The sequence below is a fragment of the Sycon ciliatum genome, chromosome 1, assembly GCF_964019385.1.
Source record: "Sycon ciliatum chromosome 1, ocSycCili1.1, whole genome shotgun sequence".
Classification (NCBI taxonomy): Eukaryota; Metazoa; Porifera; class Calcarea; order Leucosolenida; family Sycettidae; genus Sycon; species Sycon ciliatum.
This window is the reverse complement of record NC_088643.1, coordinates 593,495-614,654: the sequence shown is the minus strand read 5'-3', so window position 1 is coordinate 614,654 and position 21,160 is coordinate 593,495. Positions and strand designations below refer to the sequence as shown.

The window sequence follows — 21,160 nt, the reverse complement described above, 5'->3', positions numbered from 1 at the left end:
TATAATCATCACTCTTCCTCCCAGAGCACGGAATGATGTCCTTCGGTCCTTCTCTGACGCTGTTGTGGATGTCTGGAACCAGCTCCCGCAGTGCGTTCTGCTGAACCAGCCAACAAGGAAAGGACTGCAGACGTTCAAAGAAAAGGTCAACGCCCACCTGCGCCTTACCCGCTGGGAGTGGGCAACGGACAGCCTATGAATCAAAGAAAAAAGTCGAAAAAAAGCTCTAACTCTGTTCCCTCCTCCATTCACTTCGTTGACTCTCTGATAACCTTTTATTGTGCATACTTTTCCCCGTAATCCCCAGTTATCTCCCCCCCCCCTTCGTATTGTCTGTAATCTTTTGTTTTTGTGGAGCGCTTGGGTTGCAATGTGCTATGGGTTGCTATGGTCGGTCAAGCTGCCCCTGCCTCTCCCCCACTCCTGCCATTCCATATGTCTCATCGCTGCCTTGCTGCTTGCGCTTGTGCCGTCAAATGGTGTGTGTTGTTTTGTAAAAAAATTAATAAATAAAAAAAACATTATCCTTTCCATTCTATCTCCCTTCCGTGCCTGTTTTTTTCTCCCCTCCCCATTCTCTTTCTGCCTTCTCCTCAGTCGTCTCCTTGTGAGAAGGCACCATTGTCTGTTTCGTTGAACGACTATAAATAAAAGCCCAACAAAAACAACCATGTAGCGTCACATCATATTCTTTAGAAGCTTATCTCTGGCACATTTTTCATCATTTACATGTATTATCCCAGTTCTGCAAGCTTAAAATCATATGCTCAAGCGCAGAGCTCTGCCCTAGACTACTGTATACAGTGTAGCAGGATATTTTCGGACGGAATTTATTTTCGTACGATTTCGTACACAGCCTCTTTTGTACTAAAATTAATTCCGTTCTAAAATTTGTCCCTAGCCCCCTTGGCCCTGTGAAGTTATGTACACTATACATGCGAACACGTGCATTTAGCATGCAGCACTGTACGAAAATATAATCCGTACGAAAGGTCGAAAATCGGCTTTGTCCGAAAATATTTCCGTCCGAAAATTTCCTGCTATACAGTATGTAATTTGAAACTCGGGTATTGAGCCAATAATAAAAGTAGAAAGGAAAAGGACATGTGGAAACGAGTTAAGAGTAACTGTCCACCACTGTAACTAGATACTATATACAGTCAGAAAGCTACGGAGATGTGTTAAAGCTAGGTGTCAGGACGTCGAATGTCTCAGTACTCTGTCAGTTTTGTGCCTAGTTGTTGCACTTTCTGACTGTATATACATCTAGTTACAGTGGTGGAGAGTCACTCTTAACTCGTTTCCATATATATATATATGTCCTTTTCCTTTCTACTTTTATACAGTATGTCTTTTTCTCTTTCTTTGCTCAGCTATTGCTCATTACTTCTTTTACAGTTGGTATAATGGAAAGTTTGGAAACCCCCTCGATAGGCGAAAGCCTTTGGGGAATCCTTAAACAATAAAAATTACAAAAATTACAAAAAATTACCTCCGTCTAACGCTATCCCGTATCTGTCCCGTACCGTACCATCAAAGACAGCTGGCCACAAACAGCAAACATCACCAGGGATACAAACTTACAGAGACGCTCCGTTTCCAGCGCGACAAACACCTCGTGAACACCAGATAGCAGTGTGAGTCAGTGTCGCTCCTGGACGGTGAGACAGACGTCGAGAACCCTCGGTCATTCGCAACGCTGTCACCTCCAAACCAACTAGTCGCAAGCCCGCGCTGGGCACAACAGTACGAAGTAGTGGTTGCGACTTCGGCGATGATTTGTAAGAAAGGGTTTGCTCCCCACACCGGAGCATCGCATCGCCGAAGTGGCAACCACTACTTTTAATAATAATAATACTAGTTATAATGCTAGCATTAGCCGCCGATGCCTACATTCCCGTAGCTATGCAGAAGACGTTACTTCAGTAACGTCTGGCGCTAGCCAGGGTCCACACAGCTTTAATTTGGTACTAGCCAGGGTCCACACAGCTTTAGTTCCCGTAGCTATGCAGAAGACGTTTACTTCGGTAACGTCTGGCGCTAGCCAGGGTCCACACAGCTTTAATTCCCGTAGCTATGCAGAAGACGTTACTTCAGTAACGTCTGGCGCTAGCCAGGGTCCACACAGCTTTAATTTGGTGTTTGTTTGTTTGTTTGTTTGTGTCACGCCTTGCGCTATCCCGTATCTGTCCCGTACCGTATCGCACAGCTGGCCATTTGCTGGCTCCCGTATCTGTCCCGTACCGTACCGTACCATCAAACACAGCTGGCTACAAACAGCTGGCCACAATATTATGTACATGTACATGTATACGACTCCCTGTGTGTTGCAACTGTGCTTGAAGGGGACGGTTGCACTTTTCGTAGCTCCGTTTAATCTGAGTTTTCAGTCGTTCCTCTTACTAGTCTTGCCAAGGGGGTGGCTCTGGGTCCACCAGAGTTGCCCCTGGCGTATTTCTTAATTTGCTGGGGCGAGGGTTCCGCGACGCGGTCGCCAAGGCAGTGTCTTTTCAGTCACGACCGTTGTCGTCCTCGTCTCTCCATTCGCGGTGGTGTAGCTGACCCCCGAATGGTTTCAAACTGCGAAGCTCGGAGGAGTACAGTGGTGGCAGAGGCATGAGCTGTGAGTGGAGACGGTTGCTGGAGATGGATGGTGATGCAGGGAGAAGAGTTACGCTGCATGACGCCGCGTGGGAAATTGTTAGAACCTGCAATTTCAGTTCGAGCGCGGTGGACTTCTAGACGATGTGTCCTCATGGCTGTTTTTCAACGCTTGGCCTATCGCTGATATCCCTGCGTGGGATGTTCTTCCAGTGGAGTCCAGGTGGGACTTCGGGTGCCCACACTCCATCACCTGGTTGATTGTTTCGGAACTGCAAAAATAATTATTGTTTCCTATTTTGTGCGCATCTCTTTTCATCTCTCTTTTCTATACGTCGCACGTCAGATGTACTTCTATCGCCGTCTTTCTCTTGCTTTCTCTCCCAGCTTGCTGATTTTTTGTTTCTGTTGCCACTGTCCCTCATCATACCCATGCTTGGGTGGTGGGCGGCGTGACCCGTTAGGGTAGCTGCCAATACAGTACGACTCCCTGATGTATAGAGAGACTTTCTGGAAAGAAATAGGGAGACGAGGAGGAAATGAAATTAGAATGGATGTTAGTTGCCGAATAGGTGATAGGATGCGTCAGTAAAACCATACTTTGGAAGAGACATCCCGTCGTCTCCAAAATAGGCGTGAACGGGCGAGTCAGCGCCGGTCACAGGAAACGTCGGCAGAGAGATCCCGTCGACTCCAGAACGCGCGTGCTCGGCAGAGTCAGCGCCGTTCCAGGAAACATTTCCATCAGTTCCCACAACATGCACGATGAGCTAAGTAACAAAGCATAGCGTAGGGCCCTGAGCTTCCAAGCTCTCTCGTTTGGTGTTTGTGTGTTTGTTTGTTTGTGTCACGCATGGCGCTATCCCGTATCTGTCCCGTACTGTACCGTACCAGCAAAGACAGCTGGCCACAATATTTTTGTTTGTGTGTGCCATCGACATGCCTGGCGCTATCCCGTACCTGTCCCGTACCATCAAGAGTACGGTACCATCAAGAGAATGAGTATACCGTATATTCTCTATTTTAAGCGCCGTGCTTATATTTTTTCAACACCCCTCTACCCCGTGCTTATATTGGAGACCGCGCTTATATTGGAGACCGTGCTTAAATTTTTTCAACCAATACATCCATACAGAGCAAGAAGAAATACATGCTAGATATCATGCATGCAGCATTGATTTCCACCAAGACCGTGCTAATAATAGAGACTGTGCTTATAATGTTTCGAAAGGTGCTCACAGTGTGCTAGTATTAGAGACTGTGCTAGTAGGGCTGTACTCACACTACTTGAAAGTTTGACGCGAATGTCGCGTTCAAAACTAGACAAAAGTACTTGAAAAAGCCTTTCCAAGCACACTGCACTCCAGTGACGACTTGAAACATTTTTGTCAGCAAATTACCATGGAGAAACATGATTGTCATGTGGTAGTTTTGCAAATCCCGAGGCTGCATTGCTTCAATTTTTTTGCGCTCGATGAACTTATTTGAATTTTTCAGTTCATGAGAAAAATAGAAACAGTTATATCTTGCTTTGATCGTGGAGTTCATTCGCCATGCCTCGCGAAGAATTAGCACATCGTCGACGTCGACGGATGAAGAGGTTTCTCTCCACAGCTCGATGAGCTTCTTCTCCAAGTCGTCAGAAAACACTACGCGAGGCATGATGTCGGTACAAAAGCAATGGTACAAAAGAAATGCGACAGAAACGGCAATCAAAACAACGGGAAGCTACTGGAAGAAAGAAGACGGAAAATACTCGGAAAAACACCACAGAATTCAGAAATGACAGGCAAAAAAAGGAAACTACAAGTATATGTACAGGAGCAGTACGACCACGAGGAAACAAAGCATGAAAAATATTCTGGAGCCTTTCAACGTACACCAGTACTCCGGCCTCCTGACCTCACACAGCTTTCCAAACGGCTTGAAAGCAAAAAACCTCGTAGAAGAGGGTTCCGTTTCCGCTGAAACCTTTCAAGCAGCTTTCAAGGGCTTTTTTCATTTTCGCAACCGTCACCGTGGCAACATTCACACGTTAGTCACTTCTATGCGGTTTTCAAGTAGTGTGAGTACAGCCTAATGGAGACCTGTGCTTATAATAGAGAATACACGGTATATGCGAAGTGTATGGGGGGAATGCATTCAGTGCGGTAACATTTTGTGTGGATTTGTGTGCGAGGCCGAGATCCCACTACTGTAGCAGGCTGGCTGGGCCGCCTGTCGACCAGCCCGGGAATCGCATGTAGGCCGATAGCATAATAATTATAACGTATAATTATACAGTCATGTAGATGTATAGCAGGGCGTCATATTATGTAAACGACTCCCTGCTGTATGGGGAGATTTTCTGGAAAAAAATACGAAGTAGGGAGACGAGTAAATGCAATCAGAATGGAAGTTAGTTGCCGTCAGTATATTAATAATAATAATAAGAAGAAGAACGCCCATGATCGGCAGAGTCAGCGCCGGTCCCAGGAAACGTCAGGACAGACATCCCGTCGACTCCAGAACGCCTGTGATCGGCAGAGTCAGCGCCGGTCCCATAGCTATGCAGAAGACGTTACTTGTAGTATCTCATTGAAACGTTTTTGCAATACAATGATGTAGCTAATCAAAGGAAAAAGCATTTCCATCAGTTCTAACAACACAACATGCACGATGAGCTACGCAACAAAGCATAGCGCAGGGCCCTGAGCTTCCAAGCTCTCTCGTTTGGTGTTTGTTTGTTTGTTTGTTTGTTTGTGTCACGCCTGGCGCTATCCCGTATCTGTCCCGTACTGTACCGTACCAGCAAAGACAGCTGGCCACAATAGTTTTGTTTGTGTGTGCCATCGACATGCCTAGCGCTATCCCGTACCTGTCCCGTAGCATCAAGAGTACGGTACCATCAAGAGAATGAGTATATATGCGAAGTGTATCGGGGGAATGCATTCAGTGCACTAACATTTTGTGTGGATTTGTGTGCGAGGCCGAGATCCCACTAGCAGGCTGGCTGGGCCGCCTGTCGACCAGCCTGGGAATCGCATGTAGGCTGATAGCATAAAATAATAATAATTATAACGTATATACAGTCATGTAGATGTATAGCAGGGAGTCATATTATGTAAACGAATCCCTCCTGTATGGGGAGATTTTCTGGAAAGAAATACGAAGTAGGGAGACGAGTAAATGCAATCAGAATGGATGTTAGTTGCCATCAGTATACTAATAAGAAGAAGAAGAACGCCCGTGATCGGCAGAGTCAGCGCCGGTCCCAGGAAACGTCAGGACAGACATCCCGTCGACTCCAGAACGCCCGTGATCGGCAGAGTCAGCGCCGGTCCCATAGCTATGCAGAAGACGTTACTTCAGTATCTCATTGAAACGTTTTTGCAATACAATGATGTAGCTAATCAAAGGAAAAAGCATTTCCATCAGTTCTAACAACATGCACGAGGAGCTAGGCAACAAAACATAGCGCAGGGCCCTGAGCTTCCAAGCTCTCTCGTTTGGTATTTGTGTGTTTGTTTGTTTGTTTGTTTGTTTGTTTGTTTGTTTGTGTCACGCCTGGCGCTATCCCGTATCTGTCCCGTATCTGTCCCGTATCTGTCCCGTATCTGTGACTACAAAGGCTCTACAGGATTGTACATAACAGCTGTCCACAATATTTGAGGGCTCCTGTATCTGTCCCGTACCGTACCAATATTCGTCGTATTATGCATACGACTCCCTGATGTAGAGGGGGATTTGGAAAGAAATAGGGAGACGAGGAGGAAATTAAATTAGAATAGACGCCGATTAGGTGATAGGATGCGTCAGCATAAACATACTTTGGAAGAGAGATCCCGTCGTCTCGAAAATAAGCGTGAACGAGCGATTCAGTGCCGGTCACAGGAAACGTCGGAAGAGAGATCCCGTCGACTCCAGAACGCCCGTGATCGGTAGAGTCCGGCGGTACCAGGCAACGTCAGGGCAGACATCCCGTTGAGTCCAGAACGCCCGTGATCGGCAGAGTCTAAGCCGGTCCCAGGAAACGTCAGGACAGACATCCCGTCGAGTCCAGAACGCCCGTGATCGGCAGAGTCAGCGCCGGTCCCAGTAAACGTCAGGACAGACATCCCGTCAACGCGCAGAAAAACTAAATCTGCAGCCTCTTTTGCCGTCGAACAGGATACGTATTTATATAGGAGACTGTAAAGTTATGTAATGTCCAAATTTCGACGTGAGCAGCAGGTCACTCGCGTTTATTTTTTCGACGTGCGAGCCAAATAACGCGAGCTGAACTTTCGCGTCGCAGACATCCCGTCGACGCGCAGAAAAACTAAATCTGCAGCCTCTTTTGCCGTCGGACAGGATACGTATTTTAGGAGACTGTAAAGTTATGTAATGTGCTCCACAGGCAACCATGCATTCGGCGTCGTCATTGGCTCAACAGGTCAATGTACATGTATTACTACAAAAAGGCCAGAAAATCCGATTCCTGTATTAAAATCAACTAATGTTCACTGGCGATTTAATTTCGCTGATTTCGCCGCTTGGTACCAACCGGCCAAAGTAAATCGCAGGCCAACGTTTGTCATATAGGCAAATGATGCATGATTGAGCAATGGATGCATGTGAGAGCAAAAATACCGATCGATTTCAAATTTGACGTGAAACTTCGCGTCAAGTCGGAAATAACGTGCATCTTAACCTCTCTAATCGAGAGGTTTCTATTTCTCATCGGCCAAAATTTGTTGATTTACAATAATTATAAGGAGATAAAAATTAAAGAAGGAGCAAAACAAAAGTAGATGATTATTAGAGAAATAACAATCCGCAATAAATTCTGCAAATACTTTTGCCTAACTCATAATATTCAAACCGATTGAAACGTTTTTGCATTACAGTGATGTGGCCAATCAACGGAAAAAGACATTTCCATCAGTTCTTATAACATGTACGATGAGCTAGGCAAAAAAGCATAAAAGCATAGCGTAGGGCCCTGAGCTTCCAAGCTCTCTCGTTTGGTATTTGTTTGTTTGTGTGTTTGTTTGTTTGTTTGTGTCACGCCTGGCGCTATCCGTATCTGACGGCAAAAAGCATAGGATGTTATAAATTTTTCAATTCGCGGCTTTTTTTTCAGGCATATCCTGGGATTCGAAACCGCACTATCTCCCTACATGCATTCCCCCATACACTTCGCATTCATACCCATTCTTCCAAGTTGCTTCACGTTATTAGAGAGGTTTTGCATTCCGAATTTCGGAATGATTTTCGACTGTGCTTTTCCGAAAAAAGCGCGTTCCGAAAAACGGTATTTTCAGTGTTTTGCATTCCGAAAATCTGATTCGACTTCGTTTCCAAGGGTTGCCATGCAAAACAAAATGGAGAGCGTCGAAGGGGTTGAGCAGGATCAACTCCATGTGCGCAGGTCAAACTGAATTTGGGTGCGGTTCGAAGACGAGGACGGACTGATGGTGGACCAAGTGATCCAACAGCTGAAGACGAGGTTGGCGAACTACTGTCTTGTACTGTTAGTAGGCTCCAGGGCAAAGGAAGATAGAGTGTGATGAAGTGTGAGAAGATTAGTCAACATGGCGAGATCAGCGAGAGCAGCAAAACCAGCAAAAATCAAAACTACATACGTGGAATTTTTTTCAAATAATCGAGAGCAGCAGAAAGCAAAAATACAAACATGAAAAATACACTTTTTTGTATTCAAATATGCACTCCCAAACATGAAAGAGCCGAAAATCTATTTTCGGAAAACCATGCACTTTCGCCACCACACTTCCGAAAGTTCGACTACTTTTTCGACTGCTGCCGCCACATTCCGAAAATAATTCCGAAATTCGGAATGCAAAACCTCTATATTAGAGAGGTTTTGCATTCCGAATTTCGGAATTATTTTCGGAATGTGGCGGCAGCAGTCGAAAAAGTAGTCGAACTTTCGGAAGTGTGGTGGCGAAAGTGCATGGTTTTCCGAAAATAGATTTTCGGCTCTTTCATGTTTGGGAGTGCATATTTGAATACAAAAAAGTGTTTTTTCATGTTTGTATTTTTGCTTTCTGCTGCTCTCGATTATTTGAAAAAAATTCCACGTATGTAGTTTTGATTTTTGCTGGTTTTGCTGCTCTCGCTGATCTCGCCATGTTGACTAATCTTCTCACACTTCATCACACTCTATCTTCCTTTGCCCTGGAGCCTACTAACAGTACAAGACAGTAGTTCGCCAACCTCGTCTTCAGCTGTTGGATCACTTGGTCCACCATCAGTCCGTCCTCGTCTTCGAACCGCACCCAAATTCAGTTTGACCTGCGCACATGGAGTTGATCCTGCTCAACCCCTTCGACGCTCTCCATTTTGTTTTGCATGGCAACCCTTGGAAACGAAGTCGAATCAGATTTTCGGAATGCAAAACACTGAAAATACCGTTTTTCGGAACGCGCTTTTTTCGGAAAAGCACAGTCGAAAATCATTCCGAAATTCGGAATGCAAAACGTCTCTATTATCTTGCGTTTGAAAGCCCTATTTGAATATTGCGGGCAGCTGTATGTGGCCAGCTGTGTTTGATGGTACGGTACGGTACGGGAGACGGCGTCGTATCACCCTCGATCGTACCTGTCCCGTACCTATCCCCTACCGTACCGTGCCATCAAAGACGGCTGGCCACAATGCATATTCAAATAGGGCTTTCAAATGCAAGATCACAATGTGAAACAACTTGGAAGAATTAGTATGTATGCGAAGTGTATCGGGGGATGCATTCAGGGCGCGCGATAGTGCGGGTTCGAATACCAGGATATGTCTTTAAAAAAAGGATTTTTTTAAAGAATTTATAACATCCCTATGCTTTTTTTTTGTCTAGGTCATCAAGGCAAAAAGCATAGCGTAGGGCCCTGAGCTTCCAAGCTCTCTCGTTTGGTGTTTGTTTGTTTGTTTGTTTGTGTCACGCCTGGCGCTATCCCGTATCTGTCCCGTACTGTACCGTACCAGCAAAGACAGCTGGCCACAATATTTTTGTTTGGCTGTGTTTACATGAGGCGTTTCAACCCGGGTTGAGTTCGACCCGGGTCAGATTTCAACCCCCCATGTGCACAAAGTGAATGGCGCGTTTACATGACGCATTGCGCTTGACCCGGGTTGAAATTTCGCCCCGGGTTGATTTCAACCCTCCCCCCAAGGGGAGGGTTGAAACCAACCCGGGTCAAGAAAATCGTACAAACGTACTTCTGTGCGTATCTCGCGCCAGGTTTGAACAGCACTGCACATGCAAATTTCGCGCGAACGGATTCACGTGACCATAGAGGACTGTAGAAGTGGACTTTTGGCGGCATATCAGTATTTGACCCGGGTCAACTGTCTTCATGTAAACGCTCACCTCTTTTGTCTATCGTACAGACTTTCAACCCGGGCTGAACTCGACCCGGGTTGAAATTTCTCATGTAAACACAGCCTTTGTGTGTGCCATCGACATGCCTGGCGCTATCCCGTACCTGTCCCTTACCATCAAGAGTACGGTACCATCATAAGAATGAGTATATACGCGAAGTGTATCGGGGGAATGCATTCAGTGCATTAACATTTTGTGTGGATTTGTGTGCGAGGTCGAGATCCCACTAGGGCTGTGTTTACATGAAGCGTTTCAACCCGGGTTGAGTTCGACCCGGGTCAGATTTCAACCCGCCATGTGCACAAAATGAATGGCGCGTTTACATGACGCATTGCGCTTGACCCGGGTTGAAATTTCGCCCCGGGTTGATTTCAACCCTCCCCCCAAGGGGAGGGTTGAAATCAACCCGGGTCAAGAAAATCGTACAAACGTACTTCTGTGCGTATCTCGCGCCAGGTTTGAACAGCACTGCAGATGCAAATTTCGCGCGAACGGATTCACGTGACCATACAGGACTGTAGAAGTGGACTTTTGGCGGCATATCAGTATTTGACCCGGGTCAACTGTCTTCATGTAAACGCTCACCTCTTTTGTCTATCGTACAGACTTTCAACCCGGGCTGAACTCGACCCGGGTTGAAATTTCTCATGTAAACACAGCCTAGCAGGCTGGCTGGGCCGCCTGTCGACCAGCCTGGGAATCGCATGTAGGCTGATAGCATATTCATACATGTCACGCGCCTGTTGTCAGGTCGTTGCTAGCATTTGGCCAATCAGAGCAGCACCGTACCAGGGCATTATCAGACGATAATGCCCGGGTACGGCGTACCCATGCCCATTAGGAATGCGAAGGACTAAAGGGACGCTGGTCTAGGAGTGCGGCAGTTTTTGCGCGCCATGGCAACGAGGAGTGCGCGCACGCGAGAGCCACCAGCGCAAAGCGCTGCAGACTTGCGGCGGGACAGCGAGTGAGACACTTGGCCGTGACCCAGTACGAGTGCAGTCTTGACCAGGGAGCCCTACACATACCGGTATGTGTAGGGCTCCCTGGTCTTGAGCTACAGGAGGTAAAAAGTTACTCGATCGGATAGAGCGAAACTGAGCACCATGGGATGCGAGCAGCTGTTAGTACTCCCGACCAGGGAGCCCTACACATTGTGTAGGCACCTTGCTTGACAGCAAGGAACGCTTTTTTTTAGAAAGGAAGCTTCTTCTCCAAAATTTAAAAAAAAAATTAAAATTATTCCTTCTGAAACTTGACCTCGAAGCTGACTGCTGAATGCGATTAGGATTCCTGAAGATGCACCAGACTGATTCTGGCAAGCCGTCTGTCGTCTGGATATGCACTGTTGTTCGTCATGGTCAGCAATCTTCTTCGTTCGTCCTTTCGTTTTCGTTTTCCGCGTATTACTTCAATATTATTTTATTAGTGCAGTAATTGCCAAGACAGAAGACTGCAGTACGAACTCGTACTCGTAGCAGCAGCAATGCCAAGAAGAGCAGGCAGCGTAGCAAAAGCAGTCACAACAACGCAGACGCAATAACATTTTCAGCAGCCGTTCATCTCAGAGGGGATGCAGCGCCAAACTGCGAGGGTGGGGTGGTAACTCTCACAACCAATGCCTCCGCAGGTAAGTACTAGTAAAGCCTCTTGTGCGGGAAAAATGAATTGCACATATCATCAAACAAATTCAAATTCAGTAAACTACTTTGAAGTACAAAAATCAATTTAAATCTGTCCCTCCAGAAACTTGCGGAGACATTTCGGAAATATCGCGGAAAAAGTTGCGAGGTAAAATGCCACAAATTGCGGGGAATATTGCGGATTTTGTCAAATATTGCGGGATTATTGTGGTAAAATTGCGGAAATTGCGGCCGATTTTGGTACTTGTACTGTAGTGGTGTACGATGTACGAGTCGTACAGCATAAATCATGCATGACAAAGCAGAACGTACGTGTGCTGCGCTGACTGCGTTCAACTGCAAGACAGCTTTCCTCCATCCTAGGACAACACTCGACGCGAGCCTTATTTCGTGACTTGTCAGCCGCTGATTTGCCCAGAAACTTCGACATTCTGGTGTCGATCTCACAAGTAAACTACTGACGAGCTTGAAGAACTAAAGAACATCGAAGAAAGACCCCAATATCGCGGTTGCTTTTCGAAATATCGCGGTGTTCAAGTATCAAGGACAGTTTTCTACAATAACGCGGATGATTTTTCAAATATCGCGGATATCACGGACTTTTGTTCAAATCGCGGAAAACAACGCGGCCGCGGAATCGCAAGTTCCTGGAGGGACAGTTAAATGCATGAATCTTCACTAGTTTGAGGGAAAGAGACAAACAGGAAAAGTCTGAACAAAAATGACTGTCACCACCTGGACTCGAACCAGGGACCTTCGCTTGAAGCCAGCGATGCTCTAACCACTGAGCTATGGTGTAGTCGTCATCCCAGCAGAGACTGTTCAACATTTTCTTCAGACTTCGTAACTTACACTTCCTGTGAATCCACGCAGGCGGGTGGGACGCAGCCCTCACTGTGCACACTTCACGTACACTCTAGCACGCGGGGAGCCCCAAGTCATAAAAATGCATGAATGTTAGTATTAAACACAAAAATATAAAGTAAAAATCAATTGGAACACAAAAAAGAGACAAAAACCCTAGGTAAATGAGCCCACAGAAACATTATCGTACTGGCAAAGAACGGCAGCTATTTACAAAGGCCCTATTCCTACGCCTGTATGATGCCCGGGACCCTCTGATACAGATAAGTACTATTATATAACCCTGTTCTTACTCGAACATGCCTCCGGATAGCACACGACTCGTTGTTTTAGAAGACTGTATTATAATGTTTTACTCTGACTCTGATCGAAATCATCTTGCAGTACAAAGGAAAGTTCTGCCTCTCTCGAAGCAGAAGCGGAGATTCAAGAAACATTCAAATCAAAAGATTGCGCGAAAGCAGTGTACGCGACTACGCGCATCAGACGTGAATACAACATGAGAAGTGAAAGCAGTGTACGCGACTACGCGCATCCAGACGTGAATACAACATGAGGAATGAAAGCAGTGTACGCGACTACGCGCATCAGACGTGAATACAACATGAGGAACGAATGCGTAGTAGTATGATAATGCACAACAGTACAACAAGCAGTGCTGATAGACACATAAAACGGAGTGGCTCTGCACCATTATCAGTGGGCTGGATATAGACTGTACAAACCCAATACTAGTACAATACTAGTATTAGGTAAACCTTGTTATAGTTCATACATGTTGTTAGTCTACCGCCTTGATGACGGCAAAAAAAAGAAAAGGGATGTTATAAATTTTTCTCCTATTTTTTTCGGGCATTACCTGGGATTCGAACCCGCACTGTCGCCCTGCATGCATTCCCCCATACACTCCGCATTCATACTCATTCTTCCAAGTTGCTTCACGTTATGATCTTGCGTTTGAAAGCCCTATTCGAATATTGCGGCCAGCTGTATGTGGCCAGCTGTGTTTGATGGTACGGTTCGGGACAGATACGGGATAGCGCCAGGCGTGACACAAACACCAAATTAAAGCTGTGTGGACCCTGGCTAGCACCAGACGTTACTGAAGTAACGTCTTCAGTAACGTCTTCTGCATAGCTACGGGAATAAAACTAATTATGGACCTTACTTAAGTATTTAAAAAAATAGTTCAATACTCGTAAAATGAGTGCCAATGGGCAAATGTCCGGTGCTGCACTGAGAACGCATGAGTGGTGACATCTCGTACTGCAATAGGCACTACTTGTATCACGACTAAACATCTTGGTCGTGTTGCTTGATTGCTGCGTCCATCAACTCAATGCACACGTTGGTGGCTTGCTGCGCCAAGCGGCTGACTGCGTGGAAGTTGAGGAAGCCATGGGATATTCCGTCGAATGGGCGTACAGTAAGATCGGGCGCCGAAGAACACCTCGCTGAAGAACACCCAGGCTGGAAAACCGGCAAAATTTAAGAACAGTCCAGGCTAGAATTATCAGATTTAAGAACACTTTTAAAAATTTACACGTAGATCTACATTGTACATGTATGGGAGGTGAGTACATGTCATGTACACGTGTAAACAGTAACTGCTACATGTACAGTCATTCCTATTTACGACACCCACTAGTTTAGAAGTACTACATTGCACATGTACATGTACATGACAAACGTCATGACGTCACTCGACTCGCCGCGCGCGCGCGTGTGAATAAGAACGGTCTGGCTAGAATCAAAAATTTAAGAACTTTCCTAGGCTGCGCTCGAGCCCCTGCGTTCTTCGGCGCCCGATCTTACTGTAGTGTCACATCCTTGCCGAGTGCGTGCAGACGACGCGCCATGACGATGGAATCATCCAAGAGGGGGTTAAATGAACTTGGCTGAAAGGTACAACAGAACGGATGGAGAGAGAGAGGGAGAGAGAGAGTGTGTGAGAGAGAGAGAGAGAGAGAGAGAGAGAGACATGCACACACACGCACACACACACACCTGTACTTGTACTTGTTGCTCACTGCCAAAAGTGGTCACGTGGGTCTCCCCGGGAGAGGGGAGAGAGACTGTAAAGGAATCTTGGAAAGATGACTCAATTGGTTATTGAACCGCCCAACGGCCGACACCCCCTGAAATCCCCAAAACTCTGGGTGGACTTGAGAATCCCACTTATGGGCTCACCACACCTCAGTAAGTGGGTGTGGACAAGGTGCAGAAAAAGGATTGACGGCATCAGGGTATCCGTCCTGGGATCCAACTGCAGTTACCCCTGCCCCCAGTGGAGGTAATACTTGCTACTAGTGCGGGTGGCTAAATCAGGCTGGATTTGATTTAGACATCACTAGCACCATCGATTACACAAGAGTTAATCTAGCCAGAAGCAGTCCATGGTTAACAGGTATGTATACTTCAAATAGAAAGTATATGAACCCTGGAACCAACAAAGGTGGCAAGTACAACATTACACCTTCAAGCAGCTGAGCCCGTTGGCAACATACCCAACACAATCAGGCATAAGTGTACCCACCAACTGAACTAGCTGGCACACACACACCCACACACACAGAGTAAGAGATGACCCATAGCACGAAGAAATCTATCGGCAAAGAAACATAGCTTTCTTACTTGAACACCCACAAAGGAGCACAATAATGTAGCATGTTGAAATGTTCTTGTACTCAAAGATACCGATAAGAAGTACGGCTGAGCCTCAGGCAACTCTTCCACTAGACAGCAGGGGTCCTTCTCCAATGGAGGTCGCTGTCATGGAAGTTCTATCAGCTCATACTGCACACTACTCTCTGTGGAAGGGGTGCTAGTAACCCACCTTCCCATTCCTAGCAGGGTCAAGCACATACATGTAGATGATCTATATGTGCTTACCAAGGTGCTCTGTACACACTTCACATGACTGACTATTAGAGAGAGGTTAAGCTGCACGTTATTTCTGACGTGATGCGCAATATCACGTCAAATTAGGCGTAAACCTTCAAATTTCGACGTGAGCTGCAGGTCACTCGCGTTGTTTTCCAACACGCGAGCTGAACTTTCGTGTCACGTAAAGCTTAACCTCTCTATTAACACCCCTTCCCAGACACGCAACATGTCTCAGGCACAATCGATTTTCTATGGAACTCACATGGCCAGCTACTCATTACACACAGACTAGCTGCTCCATACATAGCTACTCATTACACACAGACTGCTCCTTGCATTGATCAGTAAGGCTTGAAAATGCTAACAGTACAGTCAGACCTCGCTTAACCGCACACATCCGTTTTCCACAAAAATATCCGGATAGGCGAGGGAACTGGATAACCGAACACCGGTTACATTGGATGCATCACGTATGCTGTAAATCTGTAGCCAGCTATTTTCTTCCGGGTCGCGAGGGATCCGGATAAGCGAGGTCTGACTGTACATCACACCCAGACCCAGAGCTACAGGGCACGGCCTGTCACAACATTGCTGACCTCTGACTCTGTGGCTCCAAAAGATCCTGTGAAGTACGTACATGTGCATGTACTTCAGAATTAGGTTGTTTACATGCTCATCATGTCACATGTAGAGACTACACAGAAGACTCTCTACTCTTGGTCTCCTTTTTGGTGAAACACACTTCCAACATTGCACATGTTGTAAGGTTGCCTAACTTAGTTACATGTACATGACTATTGCATCTAGTCACAATTCACACACCTACGTGTGGTATAGCAGTGCTTGGGTTTTCCGGGGCATCGGAAAGGTTCCTTCTCGAAAGAGTTTTGGACAGGGGTGTATTTGCGGACAGTTCCTGATCAATAGGCTAGCTTGTCAATACTATAAGTACGGAATTAGCACTCCTCAGCTACTGGTATGTGAATGCATAGCTCATACCGTACTGCCATGTGTGCTATAGTGGCTTACCAGCAATGCAACCGATGGTAAGCTGTGCAGCATCTCATCACTGGCCAGCAGTGGAGAGAGGTAAGCCGGCGAAGCATTCAGAATGGTGGCATGACAGTGGTGGATGCCCGACTGCAGCTGTGACAGGTGACCGGTGTTCGGGTGATACTCTGGCGTGCTGGACAGGACAAGAGAAGAACACCATGAACTGGTACTCACGGAGCAATCAGCGTTGCGGAGTGCATCCACAGCATAGCCTAGCAGTGCGAGCACAGAGAGACTGAGAGAGTGGATTCCGATGACTTTAAGGAGACTATAGCAAGGGCAAAGGCAAGTCACACGGTCCACGTCCACCAAACACCTGCCTCTAGTCACAGAGCTCTCTGTCCTCATCCATCACCAACGTTGCATCAGATAAAGAAAGCAAGACAAAGGAAGCGACGCAGTTTTGTTTCAATTCCAGGTGATGAAAATCAAAGCTCGAGGTGATGAAAATCAAAGCTTGAGGTGATGTGCACACAGCTACCCAGAAAGTGACAAAACCATACAATGCTGCTCAATGAAATCCGGTTGTGCACAGCATACACAGCTACCCAGAAAGTGACAAAATCACAGCTAACCAGAAAGTGACAAAGTCACAGCAAAGCACTTTAAAGTACAGTGCTGCTCAATGAATTCCGGTCGCGTGAGTCAAGTTTGCGCCTTGCACCATTTCGCAGCCCAATGTTCGCAGGTCTAGTGCAACACCCAGTACGTACGTGAGTGACTCGACTGGATTTCATTGAGCAACACTGTAGGTTCTTTCACATTGCATAAGCACAAGACATGAAGTGTGAAAGTTGATTGTCGATGTGCTAAGAACGTGACTTGGTGTAGTTTCACCGTAGTACACGTGGACACACAAACACACACACACACGCACGCAGAGGGAGACTGCAGCCTACAGCCAATTCCGTCCCATATTGTGCGAACAGCTCTCACATTGGGTGAACTGAGTAACCTCCCAGAGAAGGTGCCTACGTTGGCGTGGACAAAGTAATGTAACGCCTATCATTGTCACTACGTCGCATACAGTCAAACTTCAGTAGAACGTATCAGGGAGTAGAAAAACACCGGTATTTACGTACTCCCTGAGCGTACCTCTAGGGCCAGTAGGGGACATCCACCTCAATGATTCACAGGTGAGGTACTTCACACATGAGGTCTGGGAAAGGATACGCAGGGTCGTCGAAACAGCACTCCACACCCGATGAAAGGAGAAAAGGGTGTTAGACCCTGGGTATTTAATGTTGAAGCCTAACTTTTATTTCATGCCACCTCGCTTGTCACACACCAATACCGCAACCACGTTAGCTATAGTTTTAAAAGTTACTGTCTCCACGCCGACTGTTCACATTACAAGGTAAGGGTATATATTGTGAAATGGGCAATCCTATTTGCACCGAAGGAATTTTTACTTGGAGTGACAGTCTATGCACCTCTTATCAGCTGTCACTATCCAAAGATGAACACGTTTGCCAATTCTAATGTGCTAATCCCAGGAATGCACTGTACAGTGAAATTTCCAAGGAAAAGAAGAACTGGTATCTCACCTGCCACTCCCCCGGTACGCATTCAAACATGCCCGCAGCGTTCCAATGGGTAACAGCGGATCCATTACGCTTAGGCAGCGTGCCGGTGACAGATCCAGTGAGATTTTCAGAGCAGGGTACGCGCCCAGAACCAGACACGGCTTCCGAAGCTGGTACTGCGCAGCGAGGAATGCCACTCCGAAGACAAAGTTACCTCCAGCCGAGTCGCCGGCCAGGATGACTTTCTCGGCAGTGGTACCCAGGCTGGTGGCGTTCCTCAGCACCCAGGCGTACGCGTAGAAACAGTCGTTGACGGCACGTGGGTACGGGTGCTCGGGGGCCGTCATGTAGTCAACGGACGCCACGGGAACGTTGAGCTGGTTGGCCCAGTGGCTTAGATAGCTCTGCATGAACAATACACCACAAGGAAGACACATGCATAGGGTATACTAATATTATGTACAGGGCTGCTCAATGAAATTCGGTCGCGTGAGTCAAGTTTGCGCCGTGCACCATTTCGCAGCCCAGTGTTCGCAGGTCTAGGGCTGCGCAACGCCCGGCACGTACTTGAGTGACGCGACTGGATGTCATGGAGCAATACTGTACTATTGTATATGGGGCCAAATGAAAACCTGGTGCACATCCGTGTTACACACATGACACAGTATCTTTTTATTGGCTAGGGCAGCGGAGAAATGGATGGAGCATGGCAGCAAAGCACACCCATTTGTTTCCAATGACCTACCACATGTGACTGTGACGTTTGCGCCAGAAACCCTCCACCATGGAAGTGAATGATGACTGCCTTAGAAGGCTCAGAGCTGGCACTCTGCAGCAAAAAGAGAGTGTTGAGCATGGTACAGAACAAATCGTCAACGTCAATCGCACATGGCATGCTAAAACTTTTGTTTGTTTGTTTTGAAACTCGGATGTTTTTTTCTTCTTTTTTCTCTCTACAAAATCCACATTATCTCCAGACAATGGGGCGAATAATGGAGTGTGCATGTGGTGGTGGGGCCCATTAAGCTCAGCCGACCAGAGGTCTCGGCTTTATATCTCCATGGACGCACCAAAGGGGGATCGGGTAGGAATATTTAAAAGACCACGGACAGCTATTGTACTCTACGGTCGCGGAGCACACATACAAATGTCACCTTACTTCTCACAGTGACTTACATGAAGGCCGAGGCACCGTCCATAGAAGCTTCTCCGCTCCATACTCTCAGCAGTGTCCAGAAAGTCGTCCGGAAACTGAGTATGATCAACGATCAGGTCGCCAGTCTTGTCCACTTGCACGACAGCGTAAATGACTTTAAAAAGCTGCGCGTGATCCCTGAGCAGCTCTGAATGTTCTTCAAGTGCTGACACAGCCTGTGCGAAATCTCTCCTAGTATTCGATGAGGTAAGCAGTGACATGATGATGTCATCAAGCACCAATGTACACGTGGAGAATATGGATACACTAGATCGCAGTCCGTTGCTGGCTACACCCGGGTAAGTATTGTAGCGGGAACATTGCTGCAGCAAGTAAGGGATGGTGCTGAGCAACGACCCGATCGCAGCGCACAGCATATGACAAGCGGAAGCCAATCGGGACCTCTGCTCCGGGCTCAGTGCTCCGCCACTGTTGCTGCGCTGTTCCTGCTAGCATGCTGGAGACGCTGCACTTGCGCTAGCAGCCCTTGCAACGCTGCGTTTGTGACACGTGGTGGAGCGGAATAGTGACGCGCTGCACTGCGTGACGCGGGGCATTTCCAGTGACGGTGTGTCACCAGCGACGCAGTGTACTCGCCACTACCTGTGTCCGCTACACTCACCAAGTTCCTGGTACTGACAACAGCTACTGAGCAGGGAGCACCGGTATGCTGTTTCACAACACGGCTACACGGTGCAGCTGGGCAATACGCCGAACTGATACAGCGGGAGTGAGAAAGCAGCAGCTGTGAAGCAACGACAGGTCAGGTGGCGTTACGTGCTACTGTTGATGCCGCCATAACAAGAAGCTAGGCAATAAGAGTCCCTTGCCAGGGCAGGCAGTCCAATTGGTTTCAAAGGTCAGGCAAAATCACAAGTCCTGCGGAGCACGTACATGAACACATGTTCAAAGCGCATGCAAGGCAATTGCAAGCTCATACACACACAAAACAGTTGTGCACGGCACATTCAAAGTACACACTGCTCACACATGAAGACACATAAGCACATATGCGCGCGCACGCGCACACACACACACCGACACACAAGCAAACAGAGAGACAGACACACACAGAGATGAGACTCTGACCAAACACATGTACTAGTAAAAGATCGCATGCACAATGTCAATGTGATGCACACCTCCAAGACGGAATGGGCGCTTTCAATAGTACACATACTACTTCTGGTGCTTTGAAGATCCAGAAAACCCCAGTGTAACACCGGCTTTAGCCTACAGGTTTGTACACACTGTGGGTGACATTGCATACAAGTAGATCAGCACATCTAGTACATGTACGATTGTTCTTCCACTTCAAGAATCGTCCCTTCGTTTCACAGCACAGAATAGCTGTCTCTCAGCTGGTAATCAGCAGGGACATTCTCTACTTGCGAAGACTGAGTGATTGCCAGCACTCGCCCATTCCTTCCACAAGCGATGTATAGATATCACTGTTCGAGTATTTTTCTTTCAAATCTGAGACCATTGACAGGATCGGAAGGAGAGCTCTACTGCAAGCCAGAAGTCAGGCTGGCGTCAGGCTGTCGTGAAAAGTAACGAATTCAAACCGCTCCTCAACAAAATCATTATCAATCCAAGTAGAGTGACTTTCAGGAACTAATCCATCGTCTTGTTCATTCAGCAAGCATCGCTTTCCTATGTTTTTCGCTTTCTCCAGAAAAAGATGCGCGAAAAAAATAGAGTCTACTGCAAGTACTCGTGCTGCACTGTACGAACTACTACCTGGGTCACGGCGAAGTGTCTCATTCGCTCTCCCTGCCGGCGTGCCGCAGCCTACATTACGCTTTGCGCTGGTGGCTGTGGAGTCGCGTGCGCGCACTCCTCGTTGCCATGGCGCAAAAACTGCCGCACTCCTAGACCAGCGTCCCTTTAGTCCTTCGCATTAGGAATGACCCCAGGCGTACTACGTACGCTGGTGCACTGCCAAATATGCACCAAGCCATGCCTTTTGGGCAGTGACCTGGTACATAATTGGCAGCACTCCAGCGCACATACATGTAGAACACGTGGGACCATT

At 47.1% G+C, this 21,160-nt stretch overlaps 1 protein-coding gene across 2 annotated transcripts; it reads right to left on the bottom strand.

The window, feature by feature from the left end:
- Positions 1 to 13,382: 13,382 nt before the first annotated feature.
- Positions 13,383 to 20,800, bottom strand: LOC135809735 (hormone-sensitive lipase-like). Of its 2 annotated transcripts, XM_065323154.1 has the most exons (6): positions 19,104 to 20,799; positions 18,673 to 18,756; positions 17,949 to 18,331; positions 16,378 to 16,534; positions 14,278 to 14,360; positions 13,383 to 13,932 (listed from the first exon to the last, which is right to left on the bottom strand). In XM_065323154.1, exons 1-6 carry the CDS (start codon positions 19,497 to 19,499, stop codon positions 13,794 to 13,796), a joined length of 1,242 nt encoding a protein of 413 aa, XP_065179226.1. In that variant the 5' UTR covers positions 19,500 to 20,799; the 3' UTR covers positions 13,383 to 13,793. The 2 variants fall into 2 exon arrangements, with proteins under 2 accessions (XP_065179226.1, XP_065179235.1); XM_065323163.1 differs by lacking the exon at positions 18,673 to 18,756 and having other exon boundaries at positions 19,104 to 20,800.
- Positions 20,801 to 21,160: the final 360 nt, after the last annotated feature.

Excerpts from the sequence above, each read along its gene's own strand:
- LOC135809735 (XM_065323154.1), bottom strand. The coding sequence starts at position 19,499 with ATGCTGTGCGCTGCGATCGGGTCGTTGCTCAGCACCATCCCTTACTTG. Across the intron at positions 18,757-19,103 it reads GACGGTGCCTCGGCCTTCAT|AGTGCCAGCTCTGAGCCTTC; the intron begins GTAAGTCACTGT and ends TTTTTGCTGCAG. Across the intron at positions 18,332-18,672 it reads AAACGTCACAGTCACATGTG|AGCTATCTAAGCCACTGGGC; the intron begins GTAGGTCATTGG and ends TTGTTCATGCAG.